A 25,494-nucleotide genomic window follows, 5' to 3' on the forward strand; every position below is an offset into this window, starting at 1 on the left:
AGTGGTACAAAGAAGAAGAAGAAAAAAGGTAAACTTGAATTAAAAAGGAAAAGAACGGGTTGAAAAAGTTGAAAAGGAAAAAGGGGAAATTTAAACCAAATTTATAAAAAGGAAAGAAAAGGGGAAAGAAGAAAAGAAAAAAGAGAACGGGGAAGAAAAAAGTCAAAAGTGAAGAAAAGAAACAGTGGAAGAAAAGAATGGGGAAAAGAAAACAAAAAAGCGGGTTTGTTTCTTGCAATATATATAAATTATCTTTCAAAAAACACAGAAAAAAGATCTGTACATCATTTTTGTGTAAGATACAAAAAGTGGAGGGGCTTAAAAATAGAAAGCTGAAAAGAAAAAAGAGAGCTAGAAAAAAAAAAGAGTTGGTAAAACGGGGGAAAATAAAAAATGTTTTTTTTTTTACAATACAAATTACCTGACAACAACCACAGAAAAAAAACATAACTCTACATCTTTTTTGTGTAAGATAGAGAAAATATAAAGGGGAGGGGGGTGAAAAAAAGAGGAAAAGAAGGTAAGTGAGAAGGAAAAAAAATTCTGTTTTCTGTTATATGTATAAATTAAATTGCAACAAACACAGAAATGCAAACTAACTCTATCCATCATTTTTGTGTAAGAATTTATTTAGTTTATAATATAATAGTTCACAACATGCAATATACAAATTTACAAGCAACCAACTCATCTCCTCCATATATTAAAATTTGATCTGTATTTACATATTTTACAGTCCAGTCCAGATTGGTGAATGAGGCTGGTCAGTGACAGCCGCAGCTGCCGGCCACCATGTCATCATACTGCTTCAGAACCACGTTCTCATCGTCGTCAAAGTACAGCAGGTTAATGCTGAAGAGCTTGTCCGGCACGCAGCAGGGCGTCTCGATGCCTTTGGTCAGTTTGAGGGCGTTGATGATGGACTGGACCGTGGCGTGGTTGGTGGGCCTCATGTTCTGACCCAGAGGAAACGGACAGGAGCCTTTGCAGTGGTAAGCGTTGTATCCACGCGGAGACACGATCCAGCCGGACCAGCCGATCTCCTCGAAGTCCACATAGAGCGGCAGACGCTGACACGGCATCTTCTCCCCGCTCTCATCATAGTCTATGGAGCGAGCGCTGCGACGAGCCGTAGCTGAGAGAGGGAGGCTGGGAAACGGGAGCCTCTGTCCAACCGGAGAATCATCTGAACCTGAAGACAAAGAGGAAACTTTTAGATGCCATGGACTATCCTTGTGCAAGTGATGCTCAACTTAAAATGTAAGTCAGCTATATATTTTTACATTGAAAAAAAATCTATATTTAATTTAATAATAACAATCAAATATTTATAAATGTGCAATATATTATTTGAAAAAATGTTACTTAAGTATCAATGAAATACTAATATATTTTAATTAACATTTTAAATTCATTTTTATATTTTCTGTCCATGTTTTAATTTTAGTTAAAGGCTTTTTTAAAAATATTTTATTATTTTCATTTTAAGCAATTTTATTGTGTGTTTCTTTTACATTACTATATTTTTTCAACTCTCCATAGTACTGTATTCCTATGTTATAGATAAGTTGTATTCAAGCACTTTTTTATTGAATTATTTCATTAGTGTATTTTTATTTAGTACAACACTGTATTTTATGACTTACTATAACATTATTATTATTATTATTATTTTTTACTTTTCCACTTTTTATATTTCAAAGCATCAAAAAATATTTTTATCGTTTTAGTTTTAATTTTAGCTAACAATATTTTTCCTGTGTCTATTATATTACAATATTTTTCTCTCAGTAGTATATATAATACTATACAGTTAGAGGTATTGTATTAAGTATGTTTTTTTTTTATTAACTGTATTTTTATATATTTTTTTTTTTTTTTGTAGCATTTAACCCTTATGTCTATGTATTTTTAATTACTTTCTTTTATTGATAGATTTTTACTCCGTTTTTCCTTTCGATTTTTCCACAGATCCCCAAACTTCTTTGTTTAGGACCAGATGTATTTATTTAAATCACTCGTGGAGCTTATTTGAGATTACTGTGAAGAAACATCAGTCTAATTGAGCTGTTAAAGACTTATATATGCCTTACCTTTAGGCGTGAGCTCCAGAGAAGCGGCCCGTCTGCCGTCGTCGGTGAAGAGGACCAGCATGGGCTGTTTGCTGTGATGGTGGTTTTGGCCTGATGCGAAACGCACAGTTTTCGGGTCCATCTGAAGACCTGCTAAAGTCCTGACCGAGACCAGGAGCCCCAGATTACTGCCCTCATCCAACATCCAGGAGCGCACCTTTGAGATATTAAACATATTTATTATTGAGGAGAATTTGCACAAGCAAATCTCTGGGTCTGTTCTAAAACCCAGTTAGCTCCTTTCTAAGGCAGCATTTTAACTAGCATACAACCTAAAGGTAGAAAGGCTCATCATAGTCATAGAAAACCTCTCAGAATGTGATTTTTATTCATACTTACAGCTTGAGTGATGGTAAACACCTCCCAGCCGCTGGAGTGGATGGGCACCAGTCTGGACGAAAGCAGTTTCTTCCCTTGTGAGACGTTTTTCTTGCTGCTATCAAGAACCTGATAGACACTGACCTGCATAGAAACACCTCTGCAATGATTAACCTGAACAACCTTCTTTTAGAAGCACATCATTTTCTTTCCAGACTGTAAATACTGTACCTGACAGAAGTGCTGTCTGTTGAATGTGAGCGATGCTTGTGGTCTGAGCTTGAACAGATGAAGCTCGGCAGTGAGGATCTTCTCGCTCTTAGCCACCATGGACATGTTGAAGAGAAACTCGATTTGTTCGCTGTGCACTAAAGACAGAAATCAGAAGAATTGACACCCAATCACACATACTTTATGCATATTTCACACCATCCCCCACCTCAATATTCAGATTAGCAGCTGATTAAAATGGGTCTTAATGAGCCATTCACAAAACCTCACATTTAATCATACAGTCTTGAATATTATAAATCCACGTCACTAAACTTAACACTAAAATATACCACTACACTTACACTTTTGATTATACACTCTTATGTTCTAACAATTCCATATTTTATAACATAAAATATAATTGTTGATTTTTTTTTTGTTGACTGAATGTTTCTCGTGATAACTTCTGTTTAAATAGCTGGTATCCTGAAGACAACTAAGCATACAATTTTAAGTATAAACTATATGCAGTTCCATATTGGTTTAGTTCCATTTTTATTTTTTATTCATGTATTTTAATTTCATTAAAATAAAGTATCAAAATGTTGAGTATCTACTTTCTCAGGATTTAAAAAAGGGATAGTATAAATAGGTTCTGTATACACCTATTAAATCTTGATGAAACTGCAAACTAAAAATATTATTTTACTTAAAATTATTTTTAACTGATGATGTTAATAAAGGAAATGTATCAAAATCAATGTGAACGTTTCAAAACAGATTAAAAAGCGTCACAGAATGCACTTTATGAAGCAGGTTTATAGTTAGCCTAACTGAAAAAAAAAAACTAAAGCTATAAAACAGGTTAATAAACCTTACTTGAAATAAAATATTAAAGCAATCTTACCTTGTTTTAGCTATAGTTTCCAAAGCATAATTTCTCGTTTTCATGTTTAAAAGTATACAACAATAACTAGTGCTAACACTTATATCATAAAAATTGTGACCCTCAAAATTAAAACCCAGCTAAAGTCATTTTTGGGTGATTTACTTGTTTCTACATAAAATCATTTTTCACAAGGTAAAGAACTCTGTGAAAATGTAATCTTGGTATCTTTATTATTGAATTGGCCGCGTCAGATATGTAAAACACAGTAAAAATTAATGGTTAAAATCAAGCTTTGATGTTTTAATAATTACATTTATCACGAAAAGAACACATATGACCCCAAACATTTTCCATTCCAAATAGCAAACAAATAGGCTATATATTGTATGTCCACTGTCCCACCTCGAGTCTATAAATACGTCAGAATCTTACGTTTATTGAAGAAACTGCGGACGGTGTTTCCTTCCAGGAGCGTCGGGTCTTTGGTGACTCCGTTCACATCTGCGATGGTGTTATACAGGTCCAGCATGTACTGAGGAGGCTGTTTGTGTCCCCGAACCAGAGCAGCAGGAGGATCCTCCATCCCAAACACCTCCAAAAGCCTCTTGATGGCCTCCGAGCGCACTTCTTCAGACTCGGTGTTCAGCTGATTCTCGGACGGTCTGCAGATGGAGAGTCCCATCACGGAGATCCAGATCACTGCGGTCAACATGTTGACTGGTCCTCAAGAGATCTTCTTTGTTTGCTGGAGCTGGACTGAATGAAGAAACCCCAGATTGGCAGGGCTTTATATGATGTTGGAAAAGTCTTCGGTCAACAGCCGTAAAGAGCTGCTATTTAGTCGCAAATGTAAATCAGCAATCAGCGAATGTAAAGCAAATCTAATGGCGGTGTTAACAAGGTGCGAACTGGACTGGTGGTCTTGTTGAGAGACCCTGAGAGGAAATAAGTGTTTATCTACCGTAATACGCTGTAAATACACCCTAAATATATCGATTCAAGAAATAAAAGTTTAATTATAGGTAAGATTTTTAATTGTATTACATTTAGTCTGTTTAGGCGGCGCGAAGTAGATTTGGCGCGAAGTTTGCTCACCGCGGGCGGTTAACTTCCCTCAAAATGGATCCATTAATTGAGACAAAGGAGGATAATGTGATACGGGAACAATAATTATTTCGACAAACACTGTGAGAAGGTTCCAGCATGTGCCCTGTGTTTTCATGTTAATGACACACACACCTGCTCAAACAGAGATTTGAGTCCAAGCGAATTGAAATCGCCTCAGTTTATCGCGTCATGATAGACTGGATCTCGCGCCGCTCTTATGTTAAAGAGAACATGAATTTGAAAAAATAGGCTTGAGTGTGCATCAATAGATAGTTAATGGAAGTGCAAGTGACTTCGCTGGGTGGTTTAGACTGCTGTAATTTCTCATCTGTAATTGATTGTTTTCATTAGGAGCTCATTACAGTGATCCGGGGATTTCTTAGATCGCATAAGTTTAATAGGTGGCATTGGTTTTTGTCATAGTATTAATGCAGAAGGAGACTGATGTTGGATGGCATCTTTGCAATCAGTTATTCTAGTTTCAGAGTTGTTGACTGATTTAGAGGACATATTACAAACTTTAAAATCAAAGTAGGTGGCCCCAATTTGATCCATTATTAAATTTTATACCTTCACAGACCGTTAGGTGCAAATACTGTCTGTGTTTTGGACGTTGCAGTTTACTCACTTATATGTCACAAATCACAAACAATTGCAACAAAGCGTTTGAACTGCATTTGGACCATGTAGGGACTAAACATCATAGTTTATCTATCTATCTATCTATCTATCTATCTATCTATCTATCTATCTATTTACCAATCCAAAAAATTATTTATTTGGGATTACAAATTTTGCAGGATGCTTCTTATATATTGGTTTATCATTTTATATAATGTGAATTGTACCTTTAATTTATGGAAAAAATGTTTTCGATTATTGTTATATCATCTCTTTAAATACATTGCAAATGTTAATGCACAAGTTTGTCTAATGTACAAATTTATATATATATATATATATATATATATATATATATATATATATATATAAAACATGTTATGTTTATGGGCTGTCCCATCGTTGTTTATAATTTTGTGTATAAATTGCGAATTTGATGTTTCATAGTTATAATTTCCAAATAAGGCCAGAAATTGTTTAACCCACTTTTGCCAAATTGGGTTGCTTTTTTAATGCAGTTTGGAATAACTTTAAAATGTCTCTCTGTAATAACCTATTTGTGATTCCAGTATTATGTAGGCTATTTTGCATGTGTGACACCTCTTTGTCATTAGCATTTCTTGCTAACGCTTTAATTATTGGTTGATTTGTAGTGTGATTTAAAACTGAGACATTTGCATATGCACCTTTCTTCAGTTGCTCTGTGCAGATTGTCATGTAATCCAAAACTGGTGGATTGAAAGTCTGTTTTTCCACTTTCTGACATAGATTTTATTTCCAAAATACTTTTTTACATAATTTACATATATTACATAACAGCATCTTTACATCATGCCTTTACACTTCTGTCCATTAATGTTCATCCCCAAACCTGACATTACAGCCATGCAAATGATCTATGAGGAGAACTTCAATCCGTTCCCACTGTAGATGCTTCAGTCGTCCAGTAGAGGACGCCGTGTTTAAGACTGGCACAGACAGGAAGTGATGGCCAGCACGGTGCGGATCTGGCCTTGTTGACTGAGGAAAGTGTGGCTTTCGTAGTCTTGAGGAACACAAGCGTTGCCCTGTCCTTCGGCCCACAGCAGACATTCACCAAGATCAGACGCACTCCTGCAGAAACACACGAGTGTGTTAGTCAACATCCAATAAAATGCACTTAAATCATCAATGGGAAAGGTGCACTAAATAACTTTCAACTGTGGAAGAAACAAATAAAGTAAACCCTACAGTTTGCAGTTACTAATAAAACATAGATGTATAATCTAGATTTGTAAAAATGTATCAGTATACTGAATGTCCATCCAAGTATTTAAGAATATCACACATTACAATGAGCCACAGCCTTATTTCTCACCAGGCCATTTATTACATTTATTCATTAACATGTACAAAAGCTGCTTACAGTTGTTCATTTAAATGGAAGCCTCAATACAGTGAGTTTGAGTTAAACTTTAAGTTAGGACATAAACAACTACAAATACAGTAGTCAACATTTGAAGCGGATCAAAAAAATTCATCAAAGTTGTCCTAAGACAAGAACGGGTATTTTTTTAGTTTTAGGACAACTCTGAAGAAAGATTTTGATCCACTTTAAAAGTTGACCACTATATAAATCCGATTTATATTTATACCGGTCAAAAGTTATAGAAATATTAAGCAACAACACATTGATAGTAATGAGAACCATTATTAATAATTGAGCACCAACATTTAAAGTGCAGCAAGTAATGATGCATTACAGGAATTAATTACATTTCACAATATATTCACATAGATTTTAGTTTTTTTAATTGCAATGATTTTGTAATTTTAGTTTTTTTTTCCCGTCAACTGAATTCTTAGCAAGCAAAAGAGAGAGAAAGAAAAAATATATAATTTAAGTTAAAAAAAAAAAGTGTCATGATTTTGATGCTACCTTAGAAATGAAATAACACATTAACTAACAAAGCTGTTGTATTTCTGCCTTGGATTAAAGTCTGACCGAAGTGCAAAAACAAACAAGAGTCATGTTATAAAGAGTGTGTGTGTGTGTGATCATGTGTTTGCTCAGCTGTGTGTAAAGTCCGATGTGTGGCGTGTACCTGAGAAGACAGCGGCTCCCTGAGGTGCAGCTTCCCAAACATCTGCCAACATCTATTTCCTGTAAGAACATTAGCAACACAAGAGACAGCCATCAGTTCACCACCTGCTGTTAATGCGGGACAGCTTTTAAGATGCTAAGTGCTTTGATTTGGCACCTGTGGGGACCATTTGTGGCCTCCTCGCACCTTCTGGGAGTGTGGCGTCAGACAGAGAACATCTGACACGGATGTGTTCAATAAGCACAAGATCGGTGTTAAACTTTTACATGATTAAATGCCTTAGGATCTGTTGTAAGAATTAATTTATACTTAATATGAACCGATGGAACTGATTTTCAGTGGCATTTTTATCCTTTTTTTGGTAAAAGTATAAAAAAAACACTACTAAGACGTCCATGTCAAATACTTTAAAGCCGCGCTACACTTAATAAGCCCAGAATCTAATATATAATGGAAAATATCACATGAATATAGAACATAAAATATAAAGAATTCATGCATTTTAAATATTTTGAACATTTCGTCACTTTTTCATGCCATTTTGTTTCAGAATTAATGCTGCAATCTGGACACTTTTAGGAGATGCACTGTATGCATGCAGTAAACTGTGCTAAGGGTTTTTCAAGCACTAAGTAGTTGTTTAGTGTGCAACATCTCCATGCATATTCACACGTGAGTTCAGTGCTGTCCAGTCATGGAAATGTGAATTGGAAATGTCTGGAGGGGGGAAATGGATCAGGATGCTGATCTTTAAGGTTAACAAATGGAGAAAACATGACTCATTTCCTTTCTGACCAGCAGAATTTCCTGGCATGAGATCCTATGCTTCAGCATCAGATGATTGAATTTCATTTCAGTATTGGTTTGGCCTTATTTCCCTTTCCGAACCTACAATCTAAGCTTTTAACTAACCCGCTGACCACTGTAATATATAATTATATCACACATTTAATTTATATCGAATGTCTAAAAGGCTACTTTCATTTATTACATCAACAACAATTATCACATTATGCTACTTTTCAAATTCAACCAGTGAGAGAGATTTACGTTTGATGACTGAAGCAACCAAATCAGACAGGGATGGATTGTATTGTTAAGAATAAAGTGTATAATAAATTACCTACTATTAGAAAAATAACTGCATGAGAAATTGTGCCAAAAAATACTAAAGAACAAATTTATTTTGTTATACCCACATTTGAAAGTCAATGTATGCAATTGTTCGCTCACCCTCAGACTTTCTACTTTGACTCCGTCATCATTGTACATGATCTCGTAGTGATGCTCTACATACGGGATTCGGTAACATCCCTCCATTAGTTTGCACTGGGCCACTGTTTGGATCAACTCCACTTTGTTTGGAGTTTCAATGAGGGTGGAATCAAACTTAGTCGGCATACATGAAAATCCCTCTGTAAGTAAAACAGATGATTAGTGTCATCATTAGAAGTGCACAAATGTAGGGTTATTTGGTACTTAAGCCACTACTCTTCTTTCCTGCGACCAATAGGATTGACTGTTAGGAGTATACTCTAATGCACACTGATTACAGAGGGACTTTTATTTTGTTTTCTTTTACCTGGGGCCCCTTTGGATCCGAGACATTTGCCTGCGTCTATGACGGTCTCGTACGGAGTCTCAGAGTAGTATGTTTTCAGTGATGGTGCTCGGACACACCGGCTCATTTTGGCTTCGCATTGACAGTCCTCGATGATCTCGACCTCACGCAGACCTTCATACAGCATCACGCGGTCCACACGCACCCCGGCCGGCTCACAGGTGGAGCTCAGTCCGCAGGATGGAGAACCGCTGATGGAGTCTGCACCTCCTGAGGACGGATCCAGACGCCTCATCTGTAATGGGTATGGACAAAAAAATTAAGATGTATGAAAAACCCTTTTTTGTATTTACCTAAAGTAAAATAAAAATACTGATTTGACATAAAAAGTTTTTTTTATATATATAAATATATCATGTGTAATTTATATGTGAATATCTAAATATTTAAAGTATGTATTTTTTTCTTAATAATTAGTTTTTATTTAAAATATATTCAATAAAAATATATAATAAAATAATAAAAATATATATGATTTATATAAATATATTATGTGTATTTTATATATTGACAACTAATGTATAACATCATTATTAATATGATTTATTTAATTAAATAATAATTTATTAATGTTAAATCGCTTCACTCTTAAAACATAGTCACTTTCTCTCTACCCTCAAAAAAATTAAAAGAATGTATGTGAATGTGTATATTTATAAAAAAAAATTGTATTTGTATTTAAAACAGTAATGCTTTTCATATTTTGCATGCTTGTATTCCTTTTAAGACATGTCGCCGTCTTGTGGTCAGTTGTAGAAATGCTTTACCTTTTTGTGTCTCAGGAATTCGAGCATTGATGAATATTTGGAGGCTCTAAGCCCCGCCTCCAGAGACGCAGAACGCACTGATTGGTCACAATGCGCTCTGCACACGCCCACATCAACATTCACAGGACTGCCAGAGATATCTGTTACAAAATAAACAAAAGGTAAGAAATTAAGAAACAGATACAATCATAGAATCAACTACTCAGACATCAGGATTTTACAACATAATCATAAAGACTATTTCTATTGCATTTCATTCAACATTTAAAGTGTTTCTATTTTTACTTGAATCAAATAACTAAATGAAACCTTTGCCAATGTAGATGATATGTCTCTGGCGTCTGCAGCAGGCTCTCGCTGTGAAAAGGTTTCTGGATTCTGTGTTTTTACCTAAAACTGCTGTGACTAAATGACACAAATACACAAATGAGTTATATTAGTTAAATATTCTCATAGTAACTTATATGTACTGATAAAAAGCAATTGTTTGCAAATAATAAAAATATTCTAGTCAATAACAGGACTGCATGTGACCAAAGTTATAATTACCTCAAATAAAACCATAAAAATGTAAAATAGTTAACTGAAATTTAATATATATATATAACTGATTATTGTTTTATACTTATTTTACTTCAGCTAGTTATCAGGGCAACATATAACTACAAACTACATGCAATAATAAAATAATAAGCATTTAAGGCAAAATATAAGCAACAACTAAAACTGAAATTAATAAAATGAAAAAAAAAAATCCATATGCACAAAACATAATGAAAATAACAAAATTACTACATCTTAAGGTAAAATAAAATGAAAATGGAAAATATGAAGACCATTTCAAAATATCATTTTAATTTCATATAGCTGTATACTGAAATTAAAATGAATAAAAACTACAGACATATTCAAAAACAATAAAAAATGATGAGAAAACAGGACAACTACTAACACATATCTTATATAAAAATATACAAAAAAATGAATTCAAAATACTTATAAAACTATACAAAAATAAAATTGAAAATGAAAATGCAGTACATAAAGAACTTGGTACCTCATCTGTCATAAATTACTTTTGTGATGGACGGTACCCTGTTGTTATACATACCATGATGGTGAATTATGTATATATTTATATCTAAAATGGTATTACAAATGTCCAAAAACCTGGTCCAGACATGCACCAAAAGTGTCATTTTAACTGTATTTGTATTTCAAAAGCATTATATTGTAAATATGACAAGACAGACTACATTCACATATATTACATTCACAAACAGATTATATTGTAGTCATTGAATTAGGACGATCTTGTATAATAATACATGCAATAAAAAGATAAAACCACTCACAGGTCTGATGGATGGCGCAGAGCAGAAGAAACATCATCAGTGGCAGTAAACCCATAGTAATGTTCCTCACACACACCACGTCAGGTCTGTGTCTTCAGTCCTGCTCTTCTGGGATATTTATACCTGCATCGGGTTAACTGCTGCAGAGCGTGTGAGGTCAGTGGGAGAGAACTTATCAAATTTCCATGAGTCTTATGCCTGCTGTTAGGAGGCCAGCAAATCAAAGAGCATCTCCTCCACACCTCCAGCTCATCGTGTGCTGTCAGACCCATCCTTTCACTAATTAAGTACTTAAGGGACTCTGAGCCACTAAGCGGCCCTCATTCAAAGGTATTAATCATCTTTTATCTCAGGGGGAAGGTGTTTAGCACCTCCACTTAAAACAAGACGGGCTCAAAGCAAGGAAAAGGGTCCCTGCCCCCTGTCGAGAGCTTTGTGTTTATTCTACATCAGGACAAATGGTGCATGTGAGTCTCTCTCACTAAATCTCATCTGAATTTATCTTTATATCAATCTATCAATCTATCAATCTATCTATCAATCTATCATTTACAGCTGTCATCACTGATGTTGATTCTGATTTATCTAAAAAACAAAAGCGTGTTTTGTTCATTTTAAAATCATGTTCTGATCCCATTGTCCTTTACTGTTTTTCTCAGTCGCTTTGGTACATTTCTTGAATCATCCTTGAGATTTGCAAAACTTAACTTCTTAAACAACTCGTACAAATAGCAGAACACAATGGATTACCTGAAAAACCAGGTGTCTTGCTCAAAATCCTTAGTTCGTCTCTTAAAAATAAATATCTGTGTCAATGAACATGTCAGTGCCATCAGAATGACAAGTCCTTGACAATTAAAAAAAAAAAAACTCTTTACAATGCCTTTGTGATATAGAAAAGGAAAAATAAATATGGGCACAGAGATGAAAATAAGTCCATTTTCAGAATGTGTAACTCTTGTGTTGTCCTCTGTCTATACAGTATAAGCTTTCCAACTGAAGACACATGAGATGAACCTTTGAGCTATTTCAGAGAAATGGTTTATCACTGGTTTATCATCTACATTCTCTTCATTAGTCAAGATTCACTTGCACAATTCATGCCAAACTGATAAAAGTCTAATAATAATTTGTAAAAATAAAAATAAAAAGTGTGCTTGGCAGTTTATGACAACTAGATTAACCATTTTGCGATGGACTTATACGATGAACTAAAGACTAGATGTTTTGAGGAGTAAGATTATTGAACAGAAAACTGTATAATACATTTTGAGCGACATGACATCAGCAACTGATAATGTAGGAAACCGCAGATACATGTGCATAATCAGGGCCGGTTCTAGGGTGAGTGGAGATCCGGGGCTTAGCCCAGAAAATCCATCAAATATAAAATTTGGAATACAGAAATATGAAATTTAAAAAAAATTAGAATGGTACTTTGCCACTAGGTGGCGGTATGCCACTGCCTTAATGAGTGAGTAGGTCAGTCAATGGATTCGTTAGAAACGGATGATTCATTCAGAAAAAAAGTAAGCAACTGTTTTTTTTACTGAATTTATTCAGTAAACACCGCTGTGTGTTGCTGCAGAGCACAATAACATGCTTTGTTTGGAACCATTGCCTTAGCGAAATATGTCTTTTTTTATTATGTTGTCTATTGCATTTTTGCCCTGACACAAAAGGTCTGCCACAGACCGTGCTAACCAAACATTATAAGCGCTCTGTGTGTGTGTGTGTGTGTGTGTGTGTCCGTCCTAAAGACTGTGCTGCGCAACCGTTAACTGTTAGCTGTTCAAAATGTAACGTTAAATCAGACACAATTTAAAACCGAAAAAGAAATATAATACTATGATTAAAATTTACAGATACCTGAAGCTGATGTATCTTGGCGTTCAAGTGTCGCCTGGGGGTGTTTTACTTCCTCTTTTTGAAGAATTTTGAAATATCCATTTTAATTTTCAAATAAATTGATCTAGTAAAATACTACACACCAACAAACCGCCTACCTCCAAAAGATCTCATTTCATTGGCTGGATCGTACAGACGCTCATCGATGGTTGGCCAGTTTCCATGTCAGTCAGAAGCACTAGACTCAGTGGGCGGGTGTGAATGACAACGCGTAAATTGACAAACACTGTTGACCTGAGAGTCGAGATATATTTATTTATTTATTTATTTAAATTTGAATATAAATTACTTTATTGAGCATGAAAATTCATTGATGGCGTGGTGGTAATAAAAACATTCGGGGCTCCAGCCCCCTTAGCGCACCCCTAACGCCGACCTTGTACAAAAGCAATCGCAACTTGTTCAAAATAATAAGAAACTGGTTTTGTGATGTGTATAAAAGACTAGATTATGTGGAGGGTGTACAAGTAGTTTTGAGAATTTCATTTCTGTTTTGAAAAATGCACAACGTGACTGAGAAAAACGGAGAAAAAATGCTACAAGAAAAAAATAATAAACCCATTACAAACGAGCCATTTGTTGTATCCAGTGGGAACATAATTACGGATTATAGTGATTTATGTGATTTGTGTGACCCATTTAAACAGTTCTTAGTCATGCATATTACTGATCAAAAATGTAATTTTGATACATTTATGGTAGGACATTTACTAAATATCTTCCATGATCTTTTCTTAATATCTGATCATTTTGACTCATACAATGTATTTTGGGCTATTTCTAAATATACCCGTGGTACTTCTGTGGTCTATGGTCACAGAAAGTATTGCATACCCACATAAAATCCACATCTAGCATAGGTTAAAATGTATTGCAAATGTTTTACCTTTAGCATTACAGAAACATCATCCACCGGGACCTGAAGGCTGAAAACGTCTTCTATACCACCACATACTGCATCAAAGTGGGAGACTTCGGTTTCAGTGCTGAGTGCAAACCCACCGAAATCCTCACCACCTTCTGTGGCTCTTCGTCCTGAACTCTCCCGGGACAAGGGTTACATCAGACCGTGGACATCTGGGTGTCCTGTTGTACTTCATGGTGATGGCCACGTTCTTAACGTTTAACGGCTCGAGTCTGAGACGATTTCACTTCTGCATCCTCAGAGGATCCTATGCCTTCCCTGCGTTTATGCCTGAAGTCTGTCAGTATGTGATTAATGGTGTGCTGAGGATGGCCAGTGCGTGGTTATGGGAAATCAAGTATCCTCAGCCTTACACATCTGAGCACCTGGATGCAGGACGCAGGACACTCATGGACGCTCTCCGCCAAAGAGCGCTCGGTCAAAATTATTGTAAAAAACTGTAATATCAATCATGGGTTTAAAAAAATTAATTAAATTCAGCTACCTAACGCAATAAAACAATAAAAAAACATGATACTGTAACATAATAAAAAACATGATTTATGAAAATTAATAAAAACTGAGTTATCTAATTTTTGCAAGTAAACTCTTCATATATTGACATTAGATATTAAGACAAATGGCATCCGTTTTGTATAATGAACAAGTTCCACCTTGATGTTTACTTGCATATTCATATTCAAATTGAGCCACTGTGCATTTACAAAAAAATAAAATAAAATACATTTACACTGCAGGACTATTTATTGCCAATAGCAATAATTAAATCATAAAAAAAGAACAACAAGAACAAAAAACAAACAAACACATTGTCTCTGTCAGTAATGATTGTGCATAAATGTAAAAACATAATGTTGTTGACATTTATACAAACATTATTTAAACATAGATTTAAATTTACCACAGTACAATTAGAAATAAAGTTTTAATATTTTTATTTTATTTTTAATGCATTTAATTCAGTTACTTTCAGTTACAGTTAAAGTGGCAACATTATATCTATTCAGGCATTGAAAGCATAGAAGGCATTTTATGCATTCAAGGAATTTGATACATTGGAGACATGGAAGGCATGGGAAGAAATTCGAGGCTTGAAGGCATTCAAGGCATTTTGGAGCATCCACAGCAATTCAGGCATTCTAAGTATTTTAGGCATTCAAAAAGGCATCCGAGGCATTGCAGGCATTCGAGGCATTTGAGGCATAGCAGGCATTCGAGGCATTGCAGGCATTCGAGGCATTGCAGGCATTCGAGGCATTGCAGGCATTCGAGGATATTCGGGAATTCGAGGATATTCGGGCATTCGAGGATATTCAGGAATTCGAGGATATTCGGGAATTCGAGGATATTCGGGAATTCGAGGGTATTTGGGAATTCGAGGTATATGAGACATGGAAGAGCTCCTTGAATCTCGCGATCTGGTCACCTTCATCATGAGTTCAATTACCCATATTTCAGAGGGGTCAGCACAAAACTCTTGGTCATTGTCCAATTTGAATCTGTAGAGAGACAGTTGCATTAAGAATAATTAACTTTAATGTCTGAAAAACTCGCATATAGAGCTTCTTATATTCATTTGCATTTCATTGCATCATTGTGTGTCCTGTGTCTCCATTCCTCTCCGGGGACATCAATTAATTTATCTAGTAAGTATTTCACAGACATACATTTTATGCAACATTTCTCATATAGAAAATATATATGAATATCATTAAAATGTGTAAGAAATAAATATAAATAATAAATAAAATTTTTAGTTTCATTTATAAAATGTTCATTACAAACACATTAGAAATGATGAATGTGGATGGGTGTGTGTGTGTGTGTGTGGGGGGGGGGTCCTATAAACATGCAATGGATAAAAAAATAATAAAAGTCATTCTGGGATGCATAGTATCTTTACATTACATGAAATTTCCCTTTAACAGTTAGATTTGATTTATACGCACCTGTATGTACAAGTTTCAAATCACTTTCATAGTTCTAAATCTACAGACAGACAGATGTAACTTACACAATTGCTTGGATTCTGCAGCCTCCGTTCAAGGTTTGTTTTCTGTAACTGGTCACTCTTTTTCTAACGGACAGTCTCAATCTTTTGCCATACCCCAGACAGCAGGTCTTATCTAAGAGACACATCACAAACACAATGAAGAAACTAAATGTACTGATAGGCATTTACGCAAATCCATATGCAATCCATATGCAATACTAACTATGATAAGATGGAAAACCAACAGATGCTCAAAGTGAAAGTGAATTTAGTGACTATTTAAATTATGTGGATATTGCTAAAATTAACATTACAAAGAAAATACAAAATGTTCTGTAACAAAAAAACATTAAAGAACATTGTCTAATTGTTTTTATCATTGACAATTTTTATTTAATAAGTGTTCTCCAATAAAGGATGAAGTATGTCATTTTAACATTTATATGATTTTAAACACTTTAATGGATTTTTTTACTTCACCTTTTATATTAAATATATTTTCTTTTCATATTGTAATTAATATATTGTGTATATTGTTCAGATATGTTTTTGTAGTAAAAAAAAAAAATGTAAAAATATTTTTTCTCCATTAGAAAAAAAAATCTTTCTTGCATATTACTGTGATACAGTATATTTCTTTCTCAAAAACTCTTTCAATATCATCAAGTTTTTTGCCAAAAGATTTGAATCTGTACTATTGTGCAACTTCCTACCTTTAACTGTCCCTCTGAGCCTTTCATCCACCTTCTCCATGAGAATGCGGACCCAATATTCTTGGGGATTTGCACAAAACTTTTGGTCACGATCCACTCTGAAGCTGCACAGAGACAGTTTAAACATCATGGACTATGATGTTTAAAAGAATCACAAATAAAAGCCTTTGATTTTCACTGACAGGTTTTGCTTACACAACAGCAGGGATGCTGCAAAGTCCATTCTGCTTTTGTATGCTGTAGCTAGTCACCCTGTTCCTTATAGAGAGTCTAAGTCTATCGACATAGTGCGTGCAGCAGTTATTATCTGGGAGACAAAACAAAGACAGTAAACATTATCATGCAATGAGGTGCAATTTGAATTTTGAATTTTTTTTTTTTTTACTTACTTTTGTAAAATGTCTATATCGTTTTTAATTTATTCCATTTCTAGTTTTAGTTATTTTATTACATCAAGTTAAACTAAATGAAAACAAGAATGATTACATAAAATGTAAATTTTTTCAGTTAATATCTTGTTTCAGTTACAGTTTATTTTACTCACAATATACTTTTTTTTTAAATGCATATTAGTTTTAGTTTTAACTTGTGCAAAAATTGTATTGCCCAGTATGTTCCAGTATGTTTTGTAAACTTAAACAATGTTATTTACTGAATTATTTTCTGCATAATGTACAGGTAGCATGCAATAGCTGCAGTATCATCACATGTGGTGTTTACCTTGTGCTTTTCCAGGCGTTGGAAGCCTTTTTGGTGGTCGTGGAATTTCAGGCTTTTTAGTAATTTCAGAGGTTTCCGGCATTTCAGGTCTCCAAGGTATTTCAGATGTTTGAGGCTTTCCAGTGGTTTGAGGTTTTTCAGATGTTTGAGGAATTTCAGATGTTCGAGGCATTTCAGGAGTATAAGCTTTTTCAGGAGTTTGAGTCTTTTGAGACGTTCGGGGTATTTCAGATGTTTGAGGCATTTTAGGTGTTTGAGGCATTTCAGAAGTTTGGGGCATTTCAGGAGTATGAGGTATTTCATTTGTTTGTGGCCTTTCAGGCGTTTCAGATGTTTGAGGCATTTTAGATGTTTGTGGCATTTCAGGAGTATGAGGCATTTCAGGAGCATGAGGCATTTCAGGCGTTTGAGGCATTTTAGACGTTTGAGACATTTCAGGGGTATGAGGCATTTGAGATGTTTGGGGCATTTCAGAAGATTGAGGGATTTCAGGAGTATGACGCATTTCAGGAGTACGAGGCATTTCAGGTGTTTGAGGCATTTCAGGAGTATGAGGTATTTCAGGAGTATGAGGTATTTCAGACGTTTGAGGCTTTTCAGGAATTTGAGGCATTTCAGATGTTTGAGGCATTTCAGGTGTTTGAGGCATTTTAGATGTTTGAGACATTTCAGGGGTATGAGGCATTTCAGATGTTTGAGGCATTTCAGAAGATTCAGGGATTTCAGGAGTATGATGCATTTCAGGAGTATGAGGCATTTCAGGTGTTTGAGGCATTTCAGGAGTATGAGGTATTTCAGACGTTTGAGGCTTTTCAGGCATTTGAGGCATTTCAGATGTTTGAGGCAATTTAGGTGTTTGAGGCATTTCAGAAGTTTGTGGCAATTCAGGAGTATGAGACATTTCGGTTGTTTGTGGCATTTCAGGAGTATAAGGCATTTCAGGCATTTCAGGAGTATGAGGCATTTCAGGAGTATGAGGTATTTCAGATGTTTGAGGCATTTCAGATATTTGAGGCACTTCAGTTGTTTGTGGCATTTCAGGAGTATGAGACATTTCAGATGTTTGAGGCATTTCAGACGTTTGAGGAATTTCAGTTGTTTGTGGCATTTCAGGAGTATGATGCATTTTAGGAGTATGAGGCATTTCATTTGTTTTTGGCATTTCAGGAGTATGAGGAATTTCAGATGTTTGTGGCATTTCAGGAGTATGAGGCATTTCAGATGTTTGAGGCATTTGAGGAGTATGATGCATTTCAGGCGTTTGAGACATTTCAGGAGCATGAGGCATTTCAGACGTTTGAGGAATTTCAGTTGTTTGTGGAATTTCAGGAGTATGAGGCAATTCAGGAGTATGAGGCATTTCAGATGTTTGAGGCATTTCAGAAGATTCAGGGATTTCAGGAGTATGATGCATTTCAGGAGTATGAGGCATTTCAGGTGTTTGAGGCATTTCAGGAGTATGAGGTATTTCAGACGTTTGAGGCTTTTCAGGCATTTGAGGCATTTCAGATGTTTGAGGCAATTTAGGTGTTTGAGGCATTTCAGAAGTTTGTGGCAATTCAGGAGTATGAGACATTTCGGTTGTTTGTGGCATTTCAGGAGTATAAGGCATTTCAGGCATTTCAGGCGTTTGAGGCATTTCAGGAGCATGAGGCATTTCAGATGTTTGAGGCATTTCAGACGTTTGAGGAATTTCAGTTGTGTGTGTAATTTCAGGAGTATGAGGCATTTCAGAAGAAGTTTGAGGCATTTCAGGAGTATGAGGCATTTCAGATGTTTGAGGCATTTCAGGAGTATAATGCATTTCAGGCGTTTGAGGCATTTCAGGAGAATGAGGCACTTCAGATGTTTGAGGCATGTTAGGTGTATGAGGAATTTCAGTGGTTTGTGGCATTTCAGGAGTATGAGGCATTTCAGGAGTATGAGGAATTTCAGATGTTTGTGGCATTTCAGGAGTATGAGGCATTTCAGATGTTTGAGGCATTTGAGGAGTATGATGCATTTCAGGCATTTGAGACATTTCAGGAGCATGAGGCATTTCAGACGTTTGAGGAATTTCAGTTGTTTGTGGAATTTCAGGAGTATGAGGCAATTCAGGAGTATGAGGCATTTCAGATGTTTGAGGCATTTCAGGAGTATGATGCATTTCAGGCGTTTGAGGCATTTCAGGAGCATGAGGCATTTCAGATGTTTGAGGCATTTCAGACGTTTGAGGCATTTGAGGAGTATGATGCATTTCAGGCGTTTGAGACATTTCAGGAGCATGAGGCATTTCAGACGTTTGAGGAATTTCAGTTGTTTGTGGAATTTCAGGAGTATGAGGCAATTCAGGAGTATGAGGCATTTCAGATGTTTGAGGCATTTCAGGAGTATGATGCATTTCAGGCGTTTGAGGCATTTCAGGAGCATGAGGCATTTCAGACGTTTGAGGAATTTCAGTTGTTTGTGTAATTTCAGGAGTATGAGGCATTTCAGAAGAAGTTTGAGGCATTTCAGGAGTATGAGGCATTTCAGATGTTTGAGGCATTTCAGGAGTATAATGCATTTCAGGCGTTTGAGGCATTTCAGGAGCATGAGGAACTTCAGATGTTTGAGGCATTTCATTTGTTTGTGGCTTTTCAGGAGTATGAGGCATTTCAGATGTTTGAGGCATTTCAGGAGTATGATGCTTTTCAGGCGTTTGAGGCATTTCAGGAGCATGAGGCATTTCAGATGTTTGAGGCATTTTAGGTGTATGAGGAATTTCAGTGGTTTGTGGCATTTCAGGAGTATGAGGCATTTCATTTGTTTGTGGCATTTCAGGAGTATGAGGCATTTCAGATGTTTGAGGCATTTCAGGAGTATGATGCATTTCAGGCGTTTGAGGCATTTCAGGAGCATGAGGCATTTCAGATGTTTGAGGAATTTCAGTTGTTTGTGGAATTTCAGGAGAATGAGGCATTTCAGGAGCATGAGGCATTTCAGACGTTTGAGGGATTTCAGTTGTTTGTGGAATTTCAGGAGTATGAGGCATTTCAGAAGAAGTTTGAGGCATTTCAGGTCTATGATGCATTTCAGGTGTTTGAGGCATTTCAGGAGCATGAGGCATTTCAGATGTTTGAGGAATTTCAGTTGTTTGTGGCTTTTCAGGAGTATGAGGCATTTCAGATGTTTGAGGCATTTCAGTTGTCTGTGACAGTTCAGGAGAATGAGGCATTTCAGATGACTGAGGCATGTCAGACGTTTGAGGCATTTCAGTTGTCTGTGTCAATTCAGGAGAATGAGGCATTTCAGATGACTGAGGCATGTCAGACGTTTGAGGCATTTCAGTTGTCTGTGGCAATTCAGGAGTATGAGGCATTTCAGATGTTTGAGTTATTTCAGGAGTATGAGGCATTTCAGGAGTATGAGGCATTTCAGGACTATGATGCATTTCAGGCGTTTGAGGCATTTCAGGAGCATGAGGCATTTCAGATGTTTGAGGAATTTCAGTTGTTTGTGGAATTTCAGGAGTATGAGGCATTTCAGAAGAAGTTTGAGGCATTTCAGAAGTTTGAAGCATTTTAGATGTATGTGGAATTTCAGTGGTTTGTGGCATTTCAGGAGCATGAGACATGTCAGGAGTATGATGCATTTCAGGTGTTTGAGGCATTTCAGGAACATGAGGCATTTCAGACGTTTGAGGAATTTTAGTTGTTTGTGGGATTTCAGGAGTATGAGGCATTTCAGAAGAAGTTTGAGGCATTTCAGGAGTATGAGGCATTTCAGACATTTGAGGCATTTCAGGAGTATGAGTCATTTCAGATATTTGAGGCATTTCAGTTGTCTGTGACAATTCAGGAGAATGAGGCATTTCAGATGACTGAGGCATGTCAGACGTTTGAGGCATTTCAGTTGTCTGTGGCAATTCAGGAGTATGAGGCATTTCAGATGTTTGAGTTATTTCAGGAGTATGAGGCATTTCAGATGTTTGAGGCATTTCAGGAATATGAGACATTTCAGATGTTTGAGGCATTTCAGTTTTCTGTGGCAATTCAGACGTTTGAGGCATTTCAGTTTTCTGTGGCCATTCAGGAGTATGAGGCATTTCAGATGTTTGAGGCATTTCAGTTGTCTGTGACAATTCAGGAGAATGAGGCATTTCAGATGACTGAGGCATGTCAGATGTTTGAGGTATTTCAGATATTTGAGGCATTTCAGTTGTTTGGGGCATTTCAGGATTATGAGGCATTTCAAATGTTTGAGGTATTTCAGGAGTACGAGGAATTTCAGACATTTGAGGATTTTCAGAAGTATGTGGCATTTCAGATGTTTGAGCAATTTTAGGTGTATGAGGAATTTCAGTGTTGTGTGGCATTTCAGGAGTATGAGGCATTTCAGATGTTTGAGGCATTTCATTTGTTTGCAGCATTTCAGGAGTATGAGGCATTTCAGATGTTTGAGGCATTTCAGGAGCATGATGCATTTCTGGTGTTTGAGGCATTTCAGGAGCATGAGAAATTTCAGACGTTTGAGGAATTTCAGTTGTTTGTGGAATTTCAGGAGTATGAGGCATTTCAGAAGAAGTTTTAGGCATTTCAGGAGTATGAGGCATTTCAGATGTTTGAGGCATTTCAGGAGTATGATGCATTTCAGGCATTTCAGGAGCATGAGGCATTTCAGATGTTTGAGGAATTTCAGTTGTTTGTGGAATTTCAGGACTATGAGGCATATCAGAAGATGTTTGAGGCATTTCAGAGCTATGAGGCATTTCAGATGTTTGAGGCATTTTAGATGTATGAGGAATTTCAGGAATATGAGGCATTTCAGAAGAAGTTTGAGGCATTTCAGGAGCATGAGGCATTTCAGTTGTTTGAGGAATTTCAGTTGTTTGTGGAATTTCAGGAGTATGAGGCATTTCAGAAGAAGTTTGAGGCATTTCAGAACTATGAGGCATTTCAGATGTTTGAAGCATTTTAGATGTATGATGAATTTCAGTGGTTTGTGGCATTTCATGAGTATGAGGCATTTCAGATGTTTGAGGCCATTCATGTGTTTGTGGCATTTCAGGAGCATGAGGCATTTCAGACGTTTGAGGAATTTTAGTTGTTTGTGGAATTTCAGGAGTATGAGGCATTTTAGAAGAAGTTTGAGGCATTTCAGGAGTATGAGGCATTTCAGACATTTGAGGCATTTCAGGAGTATGAGGCATTTCAGTTGTTTGTAGCATTTCAGGAGTATGAGGCATTTCAATTGTTTGAGTTATTTCAGGAGTATGAGGCATTTCAGGTGTTTGAGGCATTTCAGGAATATGAGACATTTCAGGAGTATGAGGCATTTCAGACGTTTGAGGCATTTCAGTTTTCTGTGGCATTTCAGATGTTTGAGACATTTCAGTTGTCTGTGACAATTCAGGAGAATGAGGCATTTCAGATGACTGTGGCATGTCAGATGTTTGAGGCATTTCAGATATTCGAGGCATTTCAGTTGTTTGGGGCATTTCAGGAGTATGAGGCATTTCAGATGTTTGAGGCATTTCAGGAGTATGAGGAATTTCAGACATTTGAGGAATTTCAGAAGAATGTGGCATTTCAGATGTTTGAGGCATTTTAGATGTTGGAGTAATTTCAAAATTATGAGGCATTTCAGTGGTTTGTTGCATTTCAGGAGTATGAGGCATTTCAGATGTTTGAGGCATTTCATTTGTTTGTGGCATTTCAGGAGTATGAGGCATTTCAGACGTTTGAGGCATTTCAGGAGTATGATGCATTTCAGGCGTTTGAGGCATTTCAGGAGCATGAGGCATTTCAGACGTTTGAGGAATTTCAGTTGTTTGTGGAATTTCAGGAGTATGAGGCATTTCAGAAGAAGTTTGAGGCATTTCAGGAGTATGAGGCATTTCAGATGTTTGAGGCATTTCAGGAGTATGAGGCATTTCAGGAGTATAAGTCATTTCAGATGTTTGAGGCAATTTAGATGTTTGTTGCAGTTCAGGAGTATGAGGCATTTCAGATGACTGAGGAATTTCAGGAGTATGAGGCATTTCAGATGTTTGAGGCATTTCAGATGCCTGAGACATTTCAGACGTTTGAGGCATTTCAGTTGTTTGTGGCATTTCAGGAGTATGAGGCATATCAGACATTTCAGGCATTTTAGGAGTATGAGGCATTTCAGACGTTTGAGGAATTTCAGGAGTATGAGGGATTTCAGAGGTTTGAGGCATTTTGTGGGTTTGAGGCATTTCAGGAGTATGAGGCATATCAGATGCTTGAGGCATTTCAGTTGTTCGTGGCATTTCAGGATTATGAGGCATTTCAAATAACTGAGGCATTTCAGACTTTTGAGACATTTCAGTTGTTTGTGGCATTTTAGGAGTCTGAGGCATTTCAGATGTTTGAGCCATTTTAGGCACCCAAGGCCACACAGACCACGAATCTGGCAGTCTGTTCACCCTCCGCATGAGTTCAAGGACCCATGTTTCATTGGGATCAGCACAGAACTCATGGTCATTGTCCAGCGTGAATCTGTCAAGAGACAATTGCATTAACCATCATTAACTGTAACGTTTGAAAAATGTTTATACAGCATAGAGCTTCTTATATTCACAACAGTTTATTTTATTTCTTACGAAAAATAAACATACAAAATTTTGATACTTTGAAGATTTTTTTTTACACCACAAACATTTGACCCCATACTGTGGGGTCAAAAGCTACAATAAGAAATGGTGGATGTGTGTGTTAGTGTATCCTATAATCATACAGTTGAAAAAAAAGATTAGAATGAAGCATATTCTGGGAAGCATAATATTTTAACACTACATGAAATTTAGCAGTAACAGTTAGATTTGATTCATACATACTGTATGTACAAGTTTCAAAACACTTTCTAAATCTACAGACAGACAGATGTTACTTACATGACAGCTGGGAGGTTGCAACCTCCGTCCAAGCCCTGTTTTCTGTAACTGGTCACTCTGTTTTTAATGGACAGTCTAACTCTTTTGACACACCGCAGACAGCAGGTTTCATCTAAGAGACATATTACAAACACAGAAAAGATACTAATGGCCAGATTCATTGACAGCAGCACAAACCGTCTTTTGGCATTAAAATTAATTAATATCGGGATTAAAGAAAGATTTAGCGCTGAAAAGGCTGAACATAGTCACTTTTGCACCTGACCTTATTTATTATGCATTCGTAGGAGTTTCCCTTTCAGATGTTACATTTATGGGAGTAGAGTATAAAAAAAATTATAATAATGCAACCTGAATGCTAACATTTGCAATCGACAGATTACTGGTTTGTGCCTTTATTAAAATGCCCAAAAAACCATGTCTTAAAGCAGGAGGTAATAAGTGCTGCTCTTAATAGATTGTTCTGATCATTATGGAAATGATCTGGCTGCATCTGTATTCTTTAATGTGTGCATTGCAGTGAGCAAAATTATCCCATATTATCACAGTATTATTAAAATGCACTAGAAAAGTTCACCAAAAATCACTTCACCAAATTGTATTAAAAAAAAAAAAAAACAATAAATAACAAATAAAATTAGCAGCACTATAATTTATTTGTTTGCATAAACATTAAAATAATGCTATCGTAACAATAATGACACAGTAACGTTATAATGTTATAGTAATGTTATAAACTAACATGCACACCATTTTTTAAATATAGTTTTAAATTGGGTGGGCAAGCAGCAGTGCTCAGCTAATAAACAGACATTAAAGATATTAACATGCAATGACCTCAATTCAAGTTTTATTTAGTATCACTAAGACGGTATTCATATTTTGAATTAATTGTATTTTTACAGTCTCTGTTTTATATAAATATTATAAAATTAGAATTTTGTCTTTTTATTATTACTATGTTTCTTTTGTAAAATGTCTCTAAATAGATTTTATTACATTTAATTCAGTTTCAGTTTTGGTTAATTAGTACATAAAGTTAAACTTATCTAAAATGAGAACTGTAGCCTTGCTACAGTTTTAAAACAAGATAAGCCTATTTTTGAACTTTTCTGTAAGTTTATTGTTTATAAGTTTGTATTTGCATTACTTAATCTTTTTTTTTTTTTTTTTTTTTTTTTGCAAAAACCAGCATTAACTAATTAAGTTGTTTATGTGAAATAAATGAGTAATTAATTATTCATTAAAATT

The 25,494-nt window shown here is 35.8% G+C and overlaps 3 protein-coding genes across 4 annotated transcripts; all 3 read right to left on the reverse strand.

Annotated features, from left to right (window-relative positions):
• Positions 1-608: 608 nt before the first annotated feature.
• Positions 609-4,768, reverse strand: LOC113045265 (bone morphogenetic protein 2-like). Its single transcript, XM_026205512.1, has 5 exons — positions 3,985-4,768; positions 2,682-2,818; positions 2,472-2,594; positions 2,094-2,289; positions 609-1,192 (listed from the first exon to the last, which is right to left on the reverse strand). The coding sequence occupies exons 1-5, from the start codon at positions 4,262-4,264 to the stop codon at positions 765-767; spliced, it is 1,164 nt and encodes a 387-aa protein (XP_026061297.1). The 5' UTR covers positions 4,265-4,768; the 3' UTR covers positions 609-764.
• Positions 4,769-6,036: 1,268 nt separating this feature from the next.
• Positions 6,037-13,082, reverse strand: pnhd (pinhead). Of its 2 annotated transcripts, XM_026205517.1 has the most exons (8): positions 12,977-13,082; positions 11,108-11,247; positions 10,062-10,157; positions 9,753-9,892; positions 8,947-9,220; positions 8,598-8,779; positions 7,365-7,423; positions 6,037-6,393 (listed from the first exon to the last, which is right to left on the reverse strand). In XM_026205517.1, the coding sequence occupies exons 2-8, from the start codon at positions 11,160-11,162 to the stop codon at positions 6,243-6,245; spliced, it is 957 nt and encodes a 318-aa protein (XP_026061302.1). In that variant the 5' UTR covers positions 11,163-11,247; positions 12,977-13,082; the 3' UTR covers positions 6,037-6,242. The 2 variants fall into 2 exon arrangements, with proteins under 2 accessions (XP_026061302.1, XP_026061303.1); XM_026205518.1 differs by lacking the exon at positions 12,977-13,082 and having other exon boundaries at positions 11,108-11,543.
• Positions 13,083-14,898: 1,816 nt separating this feature from the next.
• On the reverse strand, positions 14,899-23,823 carry LOC113045270 (titin). The gene is made up of 5 exons (XM_026205519.1): positions 17,367-23,823; positions 16,842-16,953; positions 16,647-16,750; positions 15,955-16,066; positions 14,899-15,439 (listed from the first exon to the last, which is right to left on the reverse strand). The coding sequence occupies exons 1-5, from the start codon at positions 23,782-23,784 to the stop codon at positions 15,097-15,099; spliced, it is 7,089 nt and encodes a 2,362-aa protein (XP_026061304.1). The 5' UTR covers positions 23,785-23,823; the 3' UTR covers positions 14,899-15,096.
• Positions 23,824-25,494: the final 1,671 nt, after the last annotated feature.

The sequence above is a fragment of the Carassius auratus genome, chromosome 27 (genome assembly GCF_003368295.1).
Source record: "Carassius auratus strain Wakin chromosome 27, ASM336829v1, whole genome shotgun sequence".
NCBI classification, from domain to species: domain Eukaryota; kingdom Metazoa; phylum Chordata; class Actinopteri; order Cypriniformes; family Cyprinidae; genus Carassius; species Carassius auratus.

Bases quoted from the DNA above. Each gene is read 5' to 3' on its own strand.
- LOC113045265 (XM_026205512.1), bottom strand. From the start codon at position 4,264: ATGTTGACCGCAGTGATCTGGATCTCCGTGATGGGACTCTCCATCTGC. The intron at 2,819-3,984 runs GTAAGATTCTGA...TTCTGTCTTTAG, and splicing joins CCGCAGTTTCTTCAATAAAC to TGCACAGCGAACAAATCGAG. The intron at 1,193-2,093 runs GTAAGGCATATA...CTTTGTCTTCAG, and splicing joins TCTGGAGCTCACGCCTAAAG to GTTCAGATGATTCTCCGGTT.
- pnhd (XM_026205517.1), bottom strand. From the start codon at position 11,162: ATGGGTTTACTGCCACTGATGATGTTTCTTCTGCTCTGCGCCATCCAT. The intron at 9,893-10,061 runs GTTTCATTTAGT...ATTTTGTAACAG, and splicing joins TATCATCTACATTGGCAAAG to ATATCTCTGGCAGTCCTGTG. The intron at 6,394-7,364 runs GTACACGCCACA...GTGTTTCTGCAG, and splicing joins GGGAGCCGCTGTCTTCTCAG to GAGTGCGTCTGATCTTGGTG.
- LOC113045270 (XM_026205519.1), bottom strand. From the start codon at position 23,784: ATGCGGAGGGTGAACAGACTGCCAGATTCGTGGTCTGTGTGGCCTTGG. The intron at 16,751-16,841 runs GTAAGCAAAACC...GTCTCTGTGCAG, and splicing joins TGCAGCATCCCTGCTGTTGT to CTTCAGAGTGGATCGTGACC. The intron at 16,067-16,646 runs GTAGGAAGTTGC...TGTGTCTCTTAG, and splicing joins GCTCAGAGGGACAGTTAAAG to ATAAGACCTGCTGTCTGGGG.